Below are 18,793 nucleotides of genomic sequence, written 5' to 3'. Positions count from 1 at the left end.
ATTTTTTTTTAAATTATGAGTTCCAAACTTTCTCTCCCCATCCTCTTCCTCCTCCCTAAGATGGGATGAGCAATTTGATATAGGTCACATGTTCAATCATATTATTCTATATTCAAACAAATTGAATTATTAATAATGTTTCAAAGAAGAAACAGACCAAAAGGGGGAAAATGACAAAAAATAAAGTGAACATAATATGCTTCAAGCTAGTTCTTTCTCTGGATGTGGATAGCATTTTTCATCACGAGTCCTTTGGCGTTGTCTTGGATCACTGCATTTTTGAAAAGAGCTACGTCATTCATAACTGAACAATATTGCTATTATGGTGTACAATGTTCTCCTGGTTCTGTTCACTTCACTTTGCTCCGTTCATCTAAGTCTTTCCAGGTTCTTCTGAAATTATCTTGCTCGCTATTTCTTATAGTGCAATGATATTCTACTACTGTTATATACCACAACTTGTTTAGCCGTTCCCCAATACATCGGCACGTCCTTAAATTTCAATTCTTTGCCACCACAAAAAAAACCCCAAAAAACTATTTTTGTACAAATGTTTCTCTCCCCTCCCCCCTTAAAAAAATCTCTTTGGGACGCAGACTTAGTAGTAGTTTTGAAGGTTCAAAGGGCGTGCGTTATTTAATGGGCCTTTGTGCATTCCAGAATAGTTCGATCAATTCACAACTAAGTTCAACAATACATTAGTGTCTCAATTTTCTCACATCCTCTCCAACATTTATCATTTTCCTTTTCTCTCGTATTAGTCAATCCGATAGCTGTGAATGGTACCTCAGAGTTGTTCTAATTTGAATTTCTCTAATCAATAGTGATTTAAAGCAATTTTGTTTTCATTTGACTATAGATAGTTTTGATTTCATCTGAAAACTGCTTGTTCATTTCCTTTGACCATTTATCAATTGGAGAATGATTTGTATTCCTATAAATTTGACTCAATTCTCTACATATTTGAGAAATGAAGCCTTTATCAGAGAAACTTGCTATAAAAATTATTTCCCAGCTTTCTGCCTTCCTTCTAATCTTGGTTGCTCTGGTTTTGTTTGTACAAAACTTTTTCATTTAACATAGTCAAAGATATCCATTTTATATCTCATGATGTTCTCTCTATCTTGTATTTGGTCATAAATTTTCTCCCTCTCCATACATTTGACATGAGCTTTTTTTTACTTATGGTATCACCCTTTATGTCTAAGTCATGTACCCATTGGGACTTTATCTTAGGATGTGGTCTAAGCTGTTGGTCTATACCTAGTTTTTACTATAGTGTTTTCCAGTTTTCCCAGGAGTTTTTGTCAAATAAGTAGTGCTTGTCCCCAAAGCTGAGGTCCACTGGGGCCAGGACCACCTTGTGTCCAACCATGAAGTCCACTCCATACTCCCTTCCCCCTAACAAATCTTCCATTTCCCAATCTAAGTATCCCTATTCTCTTCGAGGGATCCCCATACAATATAGACTCCAGGTCCTTCATCATTGTGGTCACTATCCCCCTACTCCATCACTCTCAAGCGTGTCAATATCCTCCATTACTCAAAATGGCAGAGAGCACAGCTAGAACTTTCCTAGTCCTGGGCACGAGACCTTTCAGTATAGTTGAAGGTCAGATTTGTTATTTGGGGGGAGCCTGTCACACTGCTGACTCAAACTGAGTTCATTAAAATCACCAGAATTTTTCCCACAGATACTTCCCCCTCCACATGATATCATTTTTTTTTTTTTACCTAAAAATCTAGTTTGTTGATTTGTTGGTGGGGAGAGGAAATAGGATAAGAGAAAGCAGATGGGTTTTGGGGTTTGGAGTAAGGGGCTCCTTGTTAAAAAAAACACCTGGAAAATATATATCCCTTCTGTTTTGTTCAGAGGCTGGGATCCAGTAGATTATTTCCCCTTCCCCTCCCCCACATCTTTGTGACCCTTTCCCTGAGTCCCCCCTACAAATATGGCTGCCTCAATCCCAGATAACACTCTGCGTCTAGTCTGCATGTATTCATACACATATAGTTCCCAACCCCTGAATCCAGCTGGGGGAAATTAGGGAAGATTTCAATATGGTGGATGGAAGATTCCAAGATGAAAGGGACCTTAGTGATCAGATATCTAGCCCAACACTATCAATTTACTGAAAAAGAAATGGAGATCTGCCTCCCATGTGGGAAAAAAAGGCAATTTCTTTAAAATAATGAATGAATGAATGAATGAATGAATGGAAGAGATTTGGGGATTCAAGAAACAGTAAGGGGTAGGGAGAGAACCTAGTATTCTTAATATTCTAGTAGTCAGTACTAGTAGTACTAGTGGAAATAGTAATAATAGTAGTATAGTAGTGGTAATAGTAATAATAGTAGTAATAGTAATAGTAGTAGTAGTAGTAGTAGTAGTAGTAGTGTAGTAGTAGTAGTAATAAGAGTAATAATAGTAGTAGTAGTAGTGTAGTAGTAGTAGTAGTAAGAGTAATAATAGTAGTAATAGTAATAGTAGTAGTAGTAGTAGTAGTATAGTAGTAGTAGTAATAGTAATAGTAGTAGTAGTAGTAGTAGTAGTAGTAGTAGTAGTAGTAGTATAGTAGTAGTAGTAATAGTAATAGTAGTAGTAGTAGTAGTAGTAGTAGTAGTAGTAGTAGTAGTAGTAGTAGTGGCAAGTAGAGCTCAATGGCCCACAGGTCATAGAGTCTAACTTTCTGACTATTGTTATCCATCAAGCCATTCGTCCTTTTCCCAAACATTCATCAGAATTGGGCAGGAATCGTATGCTTTCACAAGTCTTGGAAGTTCTAAGCCACATCAGGCATATACCTCTGGATGGGAGACTACCCTAGCATTATGGGGTCATTAAGGCAATAAGCTTCTTTATACTTCAGACACCACTAATCATCTCTTCTTCCTTTGAGCATTACTAAATGAACATTTTATTCATTCATTCATTTATATATTTATGTATTTATCTATCTATCTATTCATCCATTCATTCATTCATTTATTTATTTATTGCTTGCTTGCTTTTTGCTGAGGCAATTGCGGGTAAGTGACTTGCCCAGGGTCCGAAGTGTTAAATGTCTGAGGCCAGATTTGAACTCAGGTCCTCCTGACTTCAGGACTGGTTCTCTATCCACTGCCCCTAAATGAACATTTTAAATGAAGATGTAAAGCCAAGGATCTTAGGCATGGGAGGCTAGATAAGCCAATGGGATCCCATCTCATCGATTCCGATTTTCATGGAACAGCTTAAGTATTTTGAGCTTCAAGGTTCAGCACCCGCTCAGCAGTCAGTTCCCTTCTGTACAATGCTTCCTATTTTTCTATCTTAGACTTTGCTGATGTGGAAAACCAGTTTTTTTTCCTTTGTCACCATGACTCCGAGAAAGGAAACCGAGTGAAAGCAGGAAGAAAGGCTGAGATTTTATGGAAGGACCCCATGGGCAGGACACAGCCAGCTGGACTGGCTCAGCAATTCCCGTTTCCTTTCCGGCCAGGTCCAGGGCAAGCATCCTCCAAACTTCTCAGGAACAAAAACGCTTTTTAAGCCCACTGCTGGCTGGTTGCACGAAGGCTAAACTTGAGTTAACGAGCCAAGATTCCTTCGGCAGACGGCAGACGTGAGAAAGGGAGGGTGTGGTAGGGATGGAAGCGGCTTGTAGAACTGCAGGAGCAGGTGGCTTCTGGGATCAGCTGGTAGTCCTTGAAAGGTGGCTTACATTTTGTGTCTCAGGTTCCTCATCTGTAAAGTGAAAAATAATCATAATAACAGCGTTTATAGGGTTGTTGTGAGAATCGAACGAGATCTATAAAGTGGTTATTTTAAACATCATAATAATGAAATGGCTGTCATTAACTCACATTCTGTCTAACTGGGAGCTCTTTCCTAGGGACAGAAAGGTTGTTTGAGTCAGAAGCCAACTTTATTCTCTTCCGGACACTGCCCCTGATGGGGAAGAACGGGGACAAGGATAAGTACACTAACCTTTCACATACGTTATTAAAAACACCACCAGACTTGAAAAAATAACCCTCCTTCCTTCCCTGCTTTCATCCCTAGGGGTTTTTTTTCTTCCTCCGCTAGGTACTGGAAATCCCCGTTCCCTCCCCAGGTCAGAGCAGCTACAGGTGAAGGGAAATCAGGCCTTTTGATGTGCAAGTCTCAGCCCCCATCTGCTTGGTTCATCCCTTAGTTCGGTGCTACGTCTGGGACATGACAGTTATACTGTACCCAGCAGGCCGCTGGTAGGTCTTGCGCTGAGTGAATTTCGGGCAGGTTGGGGGTGGGGGGGGTGCCATGGTGGTACAGTGAGGAGCCCAGCCAGGGTGCCAAGTGCTAGGGAGAACACTCACGGGACACCTCACGGCCCAGCACCCCCCTCCCCTCTGCTTTCCTGGAGACTTTCTAGGCCTCTGCAGATTCCACTGGCCTTAGGCTTAGGGTGCTTTGATTTACATCGGGTCCTTTTTTGGTGGAGAGGGCAAGGTGGTTAAGCTAAGCATCTGCTAAAGCATCTCAGACCACTCTCCTGGAGAAGATGGAGACTGGATTGAACTGGTCAGAGGGCCAGAAAGAGCAGAGCCCAACAGTAGGGCTCCGTGGAAAGCCCTAGGGATCGCTACTTTATCACTGTTCATCAATGGCTTAAAGAAACTATCAAATTAGTAAAGAAGGAGGGGTGGGGGCAGAGCCGGATACTGTAGTTTGCCCTTCAAGGACCTTGACTCAGGGAGGTGATGTCACAAGTTGGACCAAAGTGAGGGATCTGCTCTGGATCCGGGGAAAAGGACTGGATGACGGTGGGAAACTGCCTAACATCATCAGGGTTTTAAAAGATCCTGACACGAGAGCACTGGGCTGAATCTACTGAGAGAAAATTCAATAGGAAGGAAATGGGTATTTAGGAAATGCTGCCACGTGCCAGCCACTGCGCCAAGTGCTTTACAAATATTGATATGAATAAAGATTTGCTTCTCCCAGCAGGCCCTTTTCACAGCTGAGGAATCTAGGTTGGACAGAGAGGGGACTTGCCTAAGGTCACACAGCTGTGTGTGCTTGAGGTCACATTCAAACTGTAAAAGAACCCCAGAATAAGGAAAACCTGAGTTCAAATCTGGCCTTGGGCCCTGGGTAAGTCGCTGAAATTTATTTACCTCATCTGTACAAATGGGCTGGAGAAGGAAATGGCACAAAGCATGAGAGGGATCACGCAGAGTCAGCCGTGACTGAAAAACAAATGAACAACTTCCTGGCTGCAGGGGCAGGTGTCAGCACGGTCCTCAGAAGCATTTTCCATCACTAGAAAGTACCAAGCGTCAGGCAGGGCCGCCGGTCCCGCAGCCGACGTCAGACTTCTCTGTTCACATTTCTAGCAGTGGGGCCTTCGGCCTGCTTGGAGAAGGGGCTCTCCCTCGGATAGAGCAGCCGTGACACGCTCTTAGAGTCCGGCCTGTGATAGAGACTGAAGAGGGGCCGCAGATGGAGACAGATGCACTCCAAAAGCCTGACCACGGTCTCTGCGGCGTCCGGCAGTCTCGAGCCACGTCGCTGGGAGCCGTGGGTCCGTGGTTCGGTCCCTGCTATGCTGATACCGGCAAGATCTGAAGCTTGATGTAAAGCCCTTCTAAAGTTATCTAAACTCCCAAGGAAGGACAAAGTTTCCCCCTCGTCTATTTTTACACAAACTCTGCCCACTCACAGTTGGCACACCGCAGGAAACGGCTTTCAGTGATGTAGGGAGCAAGCCCCCGCCAGCGGGGAGATTCTAGCTCAGTCACACTTATGCCAGTAGCTGGCTCAGCAGACGTGGCAGCCAGGGGAAAATAGGGCGTCTCCGAGGGCCTTGGAAAGAGTTAATAAGAGAAAAATAGACGACTTTCCATGGAACTGGCCACTCACCAATTCACACCCACATGGGAAACTGGCCAGCAGTGGAGCCCCCTGCCCGAAATATGCCGACCCCTAAGGGTGCTGATAAAAGGGCATTGCTTGCGAAGCTCTCGCTCGCTCCCCGTCACTCAGAGAGGAAGGTTTTATCCGTTCTCCTTGGTCCTCTGTCCTTGATGACCCCCAGAGGTGAGGCTGGGGTCAGCAGTCTCACTTTGTCCTCCAGAGCCCCCTGGGTCCGGAGTCAGGACGACTGCCCTGGATACAGTGGGAGCCCCTTTAAGCTAAGGTCTTTAGCATTTAGCCACTGGGACACATTTCATGTGGGTAAATGAGCACGAGAAGCTGGCCAGGGGCTCACGTGGCAGACATCTGTGAACATAAAGAGGTGGGAGCGGATGCCCAGCTACCTGGGGCCCGAGCAGGATGGACACAGTGCTCCGGCCTCTCTTTTATGCTGCTTTTCTAAAAAGCTGGACTCTCGAGTACCTATCTCACCAAAGGGCTGGTTCTCCAGGCCAAAATCAGTTTATCTGCAGACAACCAGCCAAGGAGAGGGGTCCTGGGGAGCAGCGTGGCTGAATGCGACTTCTAGCCAAGGACAAATGATGTAAGCGGGCCCTGCCTCTGCCCCAGGAGACCGGCCTGCTTATGGCCCTCAGAACACACACTCCTGGGAGGAGGGGCAGCCCATCCCCTAGGCCAGTGATCCAAATGAGACTTCTGCAGGACATGCTCCCTAACACGCACAATACCCCCTCCCCCCAGATTTCATGCTGTACAAGCACACATCTATTAAAAGCCTTTCAGGATCCCCCAGTGGCTCTCCCTCTCCAGGCTGACACATGACTCACAGCCCCCAGATAACTGAAAGCCCATCAGGCAGATGCGTGTGAGCAGGCGGGCTGCAGCACGTCATCGAGGATCAGCAGCAGGGAAGATAAGGACCCTGGGGAGGATGGAAAAAAACCATCACATCCTGAGAGGCTCCAGGCTGGGCCAGGTGTGGCCCTAAAGACTAAGCGCTCAGGAGATGAAAAAGACACTTCCAGGGAGACCCAGGAGAAAAGGGCGTGGGCAGGCCCATCAGGCCAGGCATGTTCAGCGTCCTCTTCTGCAACGGGCTCCCTGGCACTGACTGTTGGCCTTTACCAGCAGCAGGCCCCTGGTCCCTCAGAGTCTGAGGCAGGTGAGCCCGGTCCCTCCTCTGCAGTGACGGGGGCCACGGACCCCTCTGCCGGAGCAAGGCTGCCGTTGGTCACCATCCCAGGGTCCACCCCGCCCCGAGACACAACCCCCACCACAAAGCCTGGCCACTTCTTCTGGCAAGCTCACTCCTTTTCGTGGGTAGACCCTCCTCAGTTTTCTGTCTCAGTGAGGCAGAGGGGGTCGCTGCCGCCCTGGGTGTGCCCGTGGGTGACATTTTGTATCCCATTAACAGCGGGTATTAACGGGACGCCTCAGAGGCTGCTGGTCCCTGGCCAGGGCGGTATAATGGGAAGAAAGCAGGATCTGAAGACCACAGGAGCCGGCTTCCGGCCCACCTCTGACGCAGCCCTCCGTGGGACCTTGGCTAAGTCACTCCTAGACCAGCCACCCCCGAGTGCTCTCAATAAATACAATAAGCCAAGCTTTATGAGGAGATTTTTAATAAATCTGAAAAACAAAACTGCTGTTGGGACAAAATAACAATACAGGAAGGGCAGGGGAGGCCCGATCCAGATGTGAGTGTCTCCCAAAAGCCTGATGCGGAGTGGGGCAGCTTCCTCACTGGGGACGAAGAGGAAGAGCCCGTCCCCTCCAAACTAGAGCCTCCGTCACTCTGGCATGGCCAGCTCCGAGTGGGCCCAGGCCTGCTCCAGAAAATGCCAAAAGAACATGGAGATCATGCTGCTCGCGCCCAGTTTGGATTCTCTCCCTGGATGACTTCTAAGGACCAACTCAAGGCAGCCAGAGTAAACATTAACCGAGGCCTCATTCACACGGTCTCAGGGCTAAGCAGGGTGCCCTGACTTGTTGGGAAAAACCATCCTTATTCTTCTTCGGCCTGCCGGCCAAGAACTGGCCCCTGGACTTGCTTCCTCTTCCTAAGCCACAGAGAAGCCCCCACGTCCCCCCAATCCCACTCAGCTGGTTCCTGGAGGGGTGTCATGAGCCAAAGGAAGGGTCTGGTTGAAAACATGGTGGTCTGCTCTGGGAAAAGCATTCCAATGGCCACTCCCCTGCTGAGCTGGGATGGGCAAAACAACGGACCCACACGTCTAGAGTTCTAGGTGGACGGAAGGCTCTCTGTTCCAGAACAATGCGAGTGCGCGGGTGCGCGCGCACACACACACACACACACACACACACACACACACACACACACAATCACACAATCACACAATCACACACACACTCACACCACAAATAGCAGCAGGAGAATTCTATTCTCTCGTCAGTGGGGCAGGAGCAAGGGCAGGAGCGCGAGAAGGTGCAGCAAGCTCCTCGGGAGGGAGACCTCAGAACTCTTCGTGGACGTTCCGGGCATAGTCCATTAACTTGCTCCCCGTGAAGTATTCCCCATATTTCAGGATCTCCTCCATCTCGAGGTGGTGGTTCTGGTTCTCATCGGCCACGGCTATCATCTGTTTGGCTTCGTTGAGAGCGTTGTATTCGTTCATGGGATCCATGTACTCCTATGAGAGACAAACAATCAGAAAGACAGAGACAAGAACCATACCGGGATCCCTTAAGGCATGAATCCCAAACGCCAAAACTCTTCCAGGTTTGGGGCATTTACCAGCACTAAAATACATTTTTCACTCACAAATGACTGACTTACACCCACCTTTCCCAGTCTCCCAAACAGAGTAATATGAGGAAAAAGTCCCTTTCCCAACGTCGCCCCCTCCCGCCACAGGCGCCCTCCACATTCTGCAGAAGGCTGCAGGCCAGAAGCGGTAGGCTGAGGATGAATTCTGAACTCGATCAGGGAAGCCCAGAAGGAAGGACAGTTTTGACCATTGGGAACCTGCGGCTTTAGGCAACGGATGAAATGAGACCCAAAAGGCCAAAGTGCCCACACGGCTAAGGGTCCCTGAATGTGTTTCTTATCACTCCAACAGAAACACAGCCCTCAAAACTCTAAAAAGACGGTGAACACTGCCAAGATCCCAGACTGTTCATCTTCCAGGGCCGCAACCTCTCGCAGCAGAGCAGGCTGCCTAGTTCAGTGGTTATCCTCCTTTATTAGGTCGCTCCCTTCTCAGAGTCCTACCATGTGGGTCCTTCATATCCCATATTCACAAGCAAAGAACTGCCACTGAAGGGAAAGAAGGCCACGAAATAGCACAGGAAGCCAGTGCCGCCAATGGGTCACCCAGGAAGCCGCATGTTCGGAGGCTCCTGCCCAGAGGAAACTGAAATCCCATCCTTGGCCCAAAGGCAAATGAACAAAAACCCCACTTTTGTTTCCATGGGCGCCCGAGGCTTAGCGTGGCCAGGGCCCCAGCAGGCTTCCTGTTCACTACCACACCAGAATGTACTCGCAGTTCCCTCACGGCCAAGGAGGGCAGGCCAAGGAGGACAGGCCTGCGGGCCGGCTCTTAGGGAAGCTGCCACAAGACTTAGTGAAGTCCTCCACAGTCTATCTACTTTCTTTTTTCTTTTCTTTTTTTTTTTAAATTTATTTAGATTTTTTTTTTAAAATAATATTATCCCTTGTATTCATTTTTCCAAATTATCCCCTCCCTCCCTCCACTCCCTCCCCTTGATGACAGGCAATCCCATACATTTTACATGTGTTACAATATAACCTAGATACAATATATGTGTGTAAATACAATTTTCTTGTTGCACATTAATTATTAGCTTCCGAAGGTATAAGTAACCTGGGTAGATAGACAGTAGTGCTAACAATTTACATTCACTTCCCAGTGTTCCTTCTCTGGGTGTAGTTATTTCTGTCCATCATTGAACAACTGGAAGTGAGCTGGATCTTCTTTATGTTGAAGATATCCACTTCCATCAGAACACATCCTCATACAGCATTGAAGTGTACAGCGATCTTCTGGTTCTATTCATTTCACTCAGCATCAGTTGATGTAAGTCTCTCCAGGCCTCTCTGTATTCCTCCTGCTGGTCATTTCTTACAGAGCAATAATATTCCATAACCTTCATATACCATAATTTACCCAACCATTCTCCAATGGATGGACATCCACTCATCTTCCAGTTTCTAGCTACAACAAAAGAGCTGCCACAAACATTTTGGCACATACAGGTCCCTTTCCGCTCTTCAGTATTTCTTTGGGATATAAGCCCAATAGCAGCAATGCTGGGTCAAAGAGTATGCACATTTTGATAACTTTTTGGGCATAATTCCAGATTGCTCTCCAGAATGGCTGGATTCTTTCACAACTCCACCAACAATGTATCAGTGTCCCAGTTTTCCCACATCCCCTCCAACATTCATCATTATTTGTTCCTGTCATCTTAGCCAATCTGACAGGTGTGTAGTGGTATCTCAGAATTGTCTTAATTTGCATTTCTCTGATCAATAGTGATTTGGAACTCTTTCATATGAGTGGAAATAGTTTCAATTTCATCATCTGAGAATTGTCTGTTCATATCCCTTGACCATTTATCAATTGGAGAATGGTTTGGTTTCCTATAAATCAGGGTCAGTTCTCTATATATTTTGGAAATGAGACCTTTGTCAGAACCTTTCCTTTTAAAAATATTTTCCCAATTTGTTACTTCCCTTCTAATCTTGTTTGCATTAGTATTGCTTGTACAGAAACTTTTTAGTTTGATGTAATCAAAATCTTCTGTTTTGTGATCAATAATGATCTCTAATTCTCCTCTGGTCATAAATTCCTTCCTCCTCCACAGGTCTGAGAGGTAGACTATTTACTTTCTGCAAGCCCCCAAAATGACTTTGCTAAAGCACAAGACTAACTATCTCACACCTCTGCTTAAAAAACTGCAGGTTTCCCTCTTACTCGAAGGTCAAATTCAACTTGTTTGCCAAGTGGGCAGCAAATTATCTCCATCTGGCACATCCTATCTCCACACCTTTGCCCCCCAAACTTAGCATGCCTTCCCTCTCCCCACACTTCCCTCTGCCTCCTGGTCTCCTTCAGAGTTTACCCTAGGTGCTACCTCCTCCATGAAGCTCACCCTGATTCCCCTGGCTGCCTCCCACCCACCACAAATTTCTTGATGTGCCTTGAATCAATCTTCTCTCCCTGACAGAACAGAAGTCTTCTTACTTGAGAGATGCTTGCTGACTGACTGATAAGCTCTGGGCCTGTCGTAGGCTGTGTGGCTCGCTGCCTCAGCCTCCATCCTCCCAGAGACAGGTTTTCTATATGAAGCCCCCCCTCCCTGCTCTTGAGCAGGGCTCCTCAGCTATGAGGGTGGCCACGCCAGCCCGCCTCTGCCAGGGAAGCACTGATGGGCATCCCCTTTGGCTTCGGGGCACACAAGCAGGGCAATGCCTGGGACAAGGGATCCCATGCCTGTACGACTCCACCCAGGGCTACAGCTCTAAACCACCAGCTGTTTCTCCTCAGTTTCCCACCTTTCTCGCTACAGGACAGAAGCTGAAGGACAAAGGCCAGAAAGGCAGTCCCAAGCTTGAGGAGCCAGGGGTCGGTGCTTCTGCTATGAGCCGAGAGCAGGGGAGAAGGGCTCTGAAACCTTCCAGAGGGGGGATTCCAGACCTCACTGCCTTGTCTTGTTCTCTGTGGTGGCCGAGCTCTTCCTTATAATCCAACCCCCTCAGTCTGCCCGCTCCCAACACAGTGGCCAGCTTGGCCCTTCTGATTCAATGTACTAAACCCTCAGGAAGCACTTTTGCACCCAGAGTAATGAAGAAAAGCCAGGGCGGGCCTAGAGGACTGGACGCTTTGCTTCCTGCACATCCTATGACTCGAGACAACTCCAAGTTTTCTTAAAGGAGAGAACCAAAGATTTTAGAGCTGAAAGAGACCGTGATTAGAGTTCAATTCTTCTCCAAGAATTGATTTCCTCATCTGTGAAATTAGTCTGTGGAACATCAGACAAAACAGACGTACTTGCCCTGGCAGAGCGCTCCCACCTCCCTGACTCCTGAAATCCCCTTTCTGTTCTAAGAGGAAAGATGGGGTGAGGGTCAGCATCTCCAGGCCCCCCGAGCTTCTTTACAGGTCCATGCCCAGAAACCCACCCCATGTCAGATCAGTAACAGCAGCAACAAGGTGCTGTCAGCCCTTCCTCTAACCAGCTGAGCTTCCCTCTCCAATAAGTGGGAGCTAAGAATAGGAAAACCTATTCAGTGCCCACTGGACATACCCAGGTGTTGAAGGGACCATCTCCTTCTTTCTACAGAAGCCTAAATACTGGCAAAAATTTCATTATTTAAAGCTGTGGGCAGGCCATGGGGAGAACCAGGGGCCCTTGGTGAGTTTATGAAATTATGGAAGCCCAGCCAAAGCACCGAGTTGTGCATCCTTTAAAACTTTTAATGAACCACTAACGGCATCCTCTCTCCCCCTCTCTTTCTCTGACTCCATCTCCCTCCTTCCTCCTTCTTCTCCTGCCCCACCATACTTCTTCCACATATAAAATAGCTCTCTAAGAGTATGACACATGTCAGTGAAGCAGGGCGGCAAACTAGAGAGAGAGCTGACCCCAAAGCTGGCACAAGTCGCTTGGTCCCATCAGGGGTCTAAAGGAACTCTCCAAGACCCGAACTGCAGGAAAGGTGGGGTCCGCTGCACCAGCACAGGGAGGCTCCTTATTGACCATTGCCTGCACCAGTGAAATCTAAGGAGCAGACCACCTTGGAACTTGGTGATCATACACCATAAGGAATGGTTCTTAAACAGTAAATGGCCTCCTACTATGAATGCCCAAGGGTTAGTTTAAGAACTATTTGGATCTTCAGACCAGAGGTGTGAAGGTGGGCAGGCTAGATAATCGAATTAGGAATGATAGATCACCCAGAATGAAAATCCCCACAACCCCCTTCTTAACTCTCTTACATCAGAGATGGGACTCACCCAGTGACACCCAACAGAGGCTTGCTGACCTGAAATGGAAGCAAGCCCTCTGTTTCTATAAGCAGAAGGGTTGGATGGCTGCCCACAGCACAAGCCTGACTGGACCGAAAAGCAGTGACTGAACCACAGATCACCGAAGGCCATAACGAAAGACCTGAGGGCCTGTCACAGACCGACAAAAGCTGAGAGAATGGCCTCTGGACAGGTCCCCTCCACGGGCCTCACCTCGAGCTCATCCATGGTGACAATCCCATCGTGGTTAGCATCAATTACTTCTTCAAATTCCTTCTTCCTGTCTTTCACCCAATCATCATCAATGTCCTGGGCCTGCTGGTTTTCGACTGTCCCCACAGGCAGGGAAATGAACTCGGACAAAACCAGCTTCTTATCACCATCCTGGTCTAGAGAAGAGGTTTGAAGAAAGAAGGCACGTGAGAAACGGGCACAAAAGATTTGCAACTGACCGCACTGATCAACAGAAATAAGTCACCCCTAAGCAGATAGAAGACCATCTGAGTCTGGGGTGACAAATTTAGTCCAAACTTTTGTTTTTTCTTGGAACAAGTCGGGCCACAAATTTCATTTATCTTACTAGTCCCAAAAACTTAGATTAGTTGAAGTAACTTGAAACACAGATGCCATGTGAGCTGCCAGTGAATTAAGAGTCGTTCTGAAAAGAGATCCTTAGTCTCTGGTGAAGGGGCAAGGAAGCAAGTAGAGGATGCACAACACTTATGCCTAAGGAACCCCAGACAGTTATTCCTCCCACGTTAGACCCAAGTCACCTGGGCATTGTCCTGTCCTCCTCTCCTTGCCCACCCCACCTAAGCTCTTTGTAGCTCTTCCCAGGGCACCTGACAAGCAGGACAGACTAGTGACCCACCAGCTCACAGGAGTATCTTTTAGAGCTGAGAGAACACCAGCATCAGATCACAGATTTAGAGCCTGAAGCCATCTGGTAGAGGAGGAAACTGAGGCTGAGAGGCCCAAAGGTTCACCCACAGTCACACAGTGAGTAACACCCTCAGGCCCAGCGTTCTCTGTTCACGCCTTCCACAGACCCTCGCTTAGAATCCCTCTAAAAAACCCACAGCTTCTCTCAATTCCTTCTAGAGAACCGTCACTCCTGACTACCTGCCATCCATTCCCTTTCTGCTCCCTGATCCCCTTCCCCAGAAGACCCTCCTGGCTGCCCCTTCCCAAGGCAGCTCTGCTCTGGGCCCCGTTCTCTCTCCACTCCCAGAGAACTCATCAAACACGAGCTCTGCCGAGGCCCACAGCCAAACCAGATTTTAACAAAAGAAATGCCTGGAACCCGGGCCCTTGGTGAATGCTTAATGAAGGGAAAAGTCCTCTGGCTGCCAGAGGACAGAGTGGGCTCTGGAGGCTAGACAGCTCAGCTCTTGTCAGCAGGTGCCTCCCACCCACAGGCATGGCCCAGTCAGGAGCCTGGCATTCTCGCTTCCAAAGCATGGCTGGGCCACTTGAAGCCCTTTCTGAGAGGACAGGCCTGGCACCACTCTTTCCTGGGCAGCCTGTGCTGATGCATTCTGCTTCCCCAACACCTGGACCTGCTCTATGCTCAAGGAGGGCTCTGGGCCTTTGTAGGACACAAATATGGGAGATACGGGCAGAGATGTTGAGAGCTTCCAAAGGACTCTGCCATTAGTTAAACTCAAGTATGAGAGATAGTATGACAGAGTCTTAGTGAAAAAAAGCACTTTGATCCCATGAAAGAAAGGAAAATTATCTCTATTTTTATATATTAAATAATTTCTCCATGTATTCATTCTTGCACATCTACAAAGCTCAAGTAGAGGTAAGGAATTGGCCTTGAGCAGAGTCCCAACGGTGGGAAAACACAAGAAATTACAAAAAGAAAGGTCACAGTCCTCTCTTTCACACATAACACATGATACTATATACATACATATATCTATATGTGTGCATATATGAATATATATGAATAATAACTGTTCCCCAATAAGACAATCAGTAAGGGAGTCAGAGAGTAGGGGAGAGTCCTGGAAAATTTTCTGAATAGATGCCTAAGAAGGAAAAATCCCTCAGCTTACCTGAATTTCCCAAAAATGCTTAAAATGTCCAAGAAAGAAAAATCATATAAAGGCCCAGCCTTTATGGGTTAGGAATGAAAAATGAACCAAATGAAGAAAATGTCAGAACTGAAAAGAGCATGAAAAATAAAGAAATGTGAGAGAAAACTTATTTTCAAAGGTGTAAGATTAAGGGAAGAGAGAAGGTAGAAGCTGTTGTCAGCTTCTCCTTGAGAATGAATTATAAAAAAACAACTGTTTTTCCCCTAAGGTAAACCACAAAATTTACATTGTTAATAAATTCTACCACAAAAAACACAGGTTAAAAAAAAATTTTTTTTTTAAATTTCAGGGAAGTTCTACAAAGAATACTAAAATAATAAAATCTGAAAGTTAAAAATAGTTTCAGTTTAAACTTTCTACCCAAAGCCATAAGAGAGAGGGCAGCTAGGTGGCGTAGTGGATAGAGCATCAGCCTTCAAGTCAGGAGGACTTGAGTTCAAATCTGACCTCAGACACTTAACATCTCCTAGCTGTGTGACTCTGGACAAGTCACTTAACCCCAATTGCCTAAGGGAAAAAAAATAAATAAAAATAAAAAAAATAAACAAAGCCATAAGAAAATCAGTCACCTGTTCCTTAAATACTTCTGGTATCAGGGAACTCACTACTTCTTGATAAAGACATCTAATTACAAAGCTCTGAGGAGAGCATGCTGAAATATGTCTTTTTCCTTCCCTGATGCAGGAGTTACTCAAACCAATTAGGTCTAAATTCAGAGATCAGAGGGACACTTGAATAAAAGGATACCCGGTGAAGTAACCGGAACCAGGAGGACAAGAGAGACGACCACAGAACAAAAAACAAGTCAGCAAGGTGCTTGTCATACAGTCATTGTTGCCCACTCTCTGGAGTCAGGGGCTCTTCCTGGTGGTCGCACCACTGAGCTCTGTGTCACTGGGTTTATTATAATGGAGGTTTCCAAGTTACAAGGGAAGCCCAGAAGGTAAACAGAGATTGGATTGGATATAAAAACAGAAGTCATCAGCAGCAAAACAAACAAAATGGATCCAGTGAATCTGATCTCTTTCACAAGAGACCTTTCTAATTATTTAAAGTCAGCTCTCTGTTCCAGATCGACACACCCTAAGCCCCTCTGGCCCATCTCCATACGCCAGGTTCTGTCCCCAGCCTGTCCTGAGCAGACCCTTTTACTACCCTGGGCGAGGAGGAAGCACATACCCAAGTCTCGGACAATTTCCTTGACCATAAACTTAAGCATTCCCCTGCTGTGCTCTGGATGGAGGAAGGACAGGAACTCCTCCTCATTTAGCAGCAGGTCGGCCGGAGGGTTGTCAGCCTGATACCAGCGATCCTTGAGATTATCGAGAACTTCCAGGGCTGAAAAAGGACATCATAGCTCATTAGCACAAGTAATCACAGGTGCCACACACCTGACACCTTAGTCTCCTACCGCTGAAGGGAGATGTTTCTGGGGAGTTCTGATTATGTACGTTTTAAGAAGAAAAGATCATCAAATTGGAATTAAAAAATAAATAAACCCAGCAGACCCTTCCAATATAATCTCATGTGACAAAGCCATTAACGTGGGGGAAAATGGATTGATGCCTTGTCCTCTCCTACAGAAGCTATCCTTTCATGTGCAGAAAGCACGTAATCACCTGAAATTGGATGGATGAGTCGTAAAGCTTTTATTATTTTGAAAACGAGGGAAATAGGGCTGGTCTGCCAGACTGGGACTAATACAGGCCATCTACTGAAGCAAGGCTGTGTGACTCCCTTAGCCTGAGGCTGGAACCCCAAGATGGCCCCAAAAGAGGACGCTGCTGGTCAGTCTCTGCAGCCGTCTCGCTCACCCCCTCCTCTGCCCTTATCCCAACTCCAGGTCTCCTGAGTTGGGCTCATAGCCCGACCCTCCCCATCCAGGTACTTTCCAGACACAGGCCCTTGGAGGGAAAGGTTTTTTTACTTTTGTCTCTGCCTTCATCCCCCAGCACTTCTTAAAGGCTTCCCTCCCAGCCCAGCCCAATGAAAGCAGGGAGGAGCCCTCACAGTCAAAGACTTTTAAGGGCCACTGAGTGACAGAGCACTTGGAATCACCTGAGGGCTGGGGAGGCCGCAGTAAGGAGACACCCCTTCGAAGACTGTACTTCAGCAACTGCAAACAGACCACACAAGGGACTGGACAAGACTGACCTCTCTGGGCCTCACTCACACACATTCTGGCCAAACAGAAGGGCAGAGGGCTAGCTCTCACCGCCCGAGAAAGGGGAGGCCGGAGGCCGCCACCCAGCTATCTCAGACAAGGCTGGCCACCTTCCAAATGTCAGTGATCTCAGTGAAACCTTTTCCAACTCAGATCCAGCAAAAAGGCGATTTGGTTGCTTCAGTGTCTGGAGAAACATCCCCAGCTGCATTCCAAGATGATGTCAGAAAGAGAAGGCTGCTTTGTTTCCCTGTCTCCCCTGCTTCCCACCTGGCATGGTCCATTCAAGTCAAGCAAACATTCGTTAAACTCTTGGTGGCAAGGTCCCAACTACAACCATGGCTGCTGCAGGACAGCAGACCTCACCAGAACCTCAGTGGGGCCCAGGAAAACTGGTGTCTAGTCCAAGCGGTCTCAAAGTGTAGCCTAAGGATACCCAAGGGCCCTGAGACCTTTTCAGGGGATCCAAGAGATCAGTCTATTTTTGTAATACACTAGGATATTATTTGTCTGTATCTTCCTTTTTCAAACGCTATATCCACAGAATACGATCCTTCATATACTTCAACTAACATATGGATTTATTATTTGACATGAATATTTAAAAGTAGATCAGTTTTAAATTCTAATATGGTCGTTACTCATAATAGCATACCTAACCCACATTTTTAAAAAGCTCTCTGGGATCCTCCATTATTTGAGAGAGTATAAAGGGGGGGGCCCCAAAACCAAAATGTTAGAGCACCGCTGGTCTAATTCATTGCTACTGGCACAGCTGGAGAGATGGGCTTCAGAGCCCACCATAGACCCACCAAGAGGGCCTTCCCAGCCTGGTATCCACCAGCCACCCAAGCCTCCGAGATCTGCTGAGGGCTCAAGGACTAACAAGGCATGACAGCAGGTGGAACAGGACGCGCCTCACAGGGTGACAGAAGCGATCATGATCCTGGAGGTGAGCGCCTCCTTATTCCTGGGGCACATCTCGCAGATGGCTTTTGTGGCTGTTAACAAGTGTTTATCTTTGTGCCAGGTGCTGCACTAAGTGATAGACAAAAACAAGCAGAAAGAAAAGCACCCGCCTGCCCTCCAGGAGCTTCTACCCTAAAAGGAAAGAGAAGCTACAAAAGGAGCCTGGAGGAGAAGGACCGGGAAAGAAAGTCTTGGGGGGACTGGTGTGGGCTCTCTCTTGAAAAAGGAGGTTCTGGGGGAACCATCTAATCTAAAGAGAACGGGCTACAGTTGTGAGAGGAATAAGACTGCAGGGTGAGGAGGCTGCTCCAGTGTGGGAGAGGAAACCCAAAGTCGCGAGGAGACCCACAGAGGAGTCGCACTGCTGGGAATCGCTCCAACGCCTGAGTCAGACATTAGGTCTTTCTTTAACCCAAGTAAAGGACCTGACGCATTCCTGCTAAATTTCATCTCATTAGATTCGGCCTCCATGTCCTTGAGCCTGAAAAATTATTCAGAGTAAGAGAGTAAATGTGAGTATGTGGTGTGTGTAAGTGTGTGTGTGTGTGTGTGTGTGTGTGTGTGTGTGTGTGTGTGTGTGTGTCCCTCCCAGCAAGGCCGCTGGTCAGCCTCCATCCAAGTCACCAATAACTGGGTCTTACTG

At 47.1% G+C, this 18,793-nt stretch overlaps 1 protein-coding gene across 3 annotated transcripts in view; it reads right to left on the bottom strand.

Moving 5' to 3' along the window:
• Window positions 1-7,504: 7,504 nt before the first annotated feature.
• SDF4 (stromal cell derived factor 4) overlaps window positions 7,505-18,793 on the bottom strand; it is a 40,865-nt gene continuing 29,576 nt past the window's right edge. For all 3 annotated transcript variants that reach the window (XM_074306622.1, XM_074306624.1, XM_074306623.1), the window contains exons 5-7: window positions 16,197-16,355; window positions 13,126-13,301; window positions 7,505-8,550 (exon numbers count right to left, since the gene is read on the bottom strand). In XM_074306622.1, the coding sequence (XP_074162723.1) occupies window positions 8,374-8,550; window positions 13,126-13,301; window positions 16,197-16,355 (512 nt within the window). In that variant the 3' untranslated portion in view covers window positions 7,505-8,373. The remainder of the gene's footprint in view (window positions 8,551-13,125; window positions 13,302-16,196; window positions 16,356-18,793) is intronic.

This window comes from Sminthopsis crassicaudata, chromosome 3 (genome assembly GCF_048593235.1).
Source record: "Sminthopsis crassicaudata isolate SCR6 chromosome 3, ASM4859323v1, whole genome shotgun sequence".
NCBI classification, from domain to species: Eukaryota; Metazoa; Chordata; class Mammalia; order Dasyuromorphia; family Dasyuridae; genus Sminthopsis; species Sminthopsis crassicaudata.
Note: the sequence above shows the minus strand (reverse complement) of the source record. Positions and strands in the feature narration are given on the sequence as shown.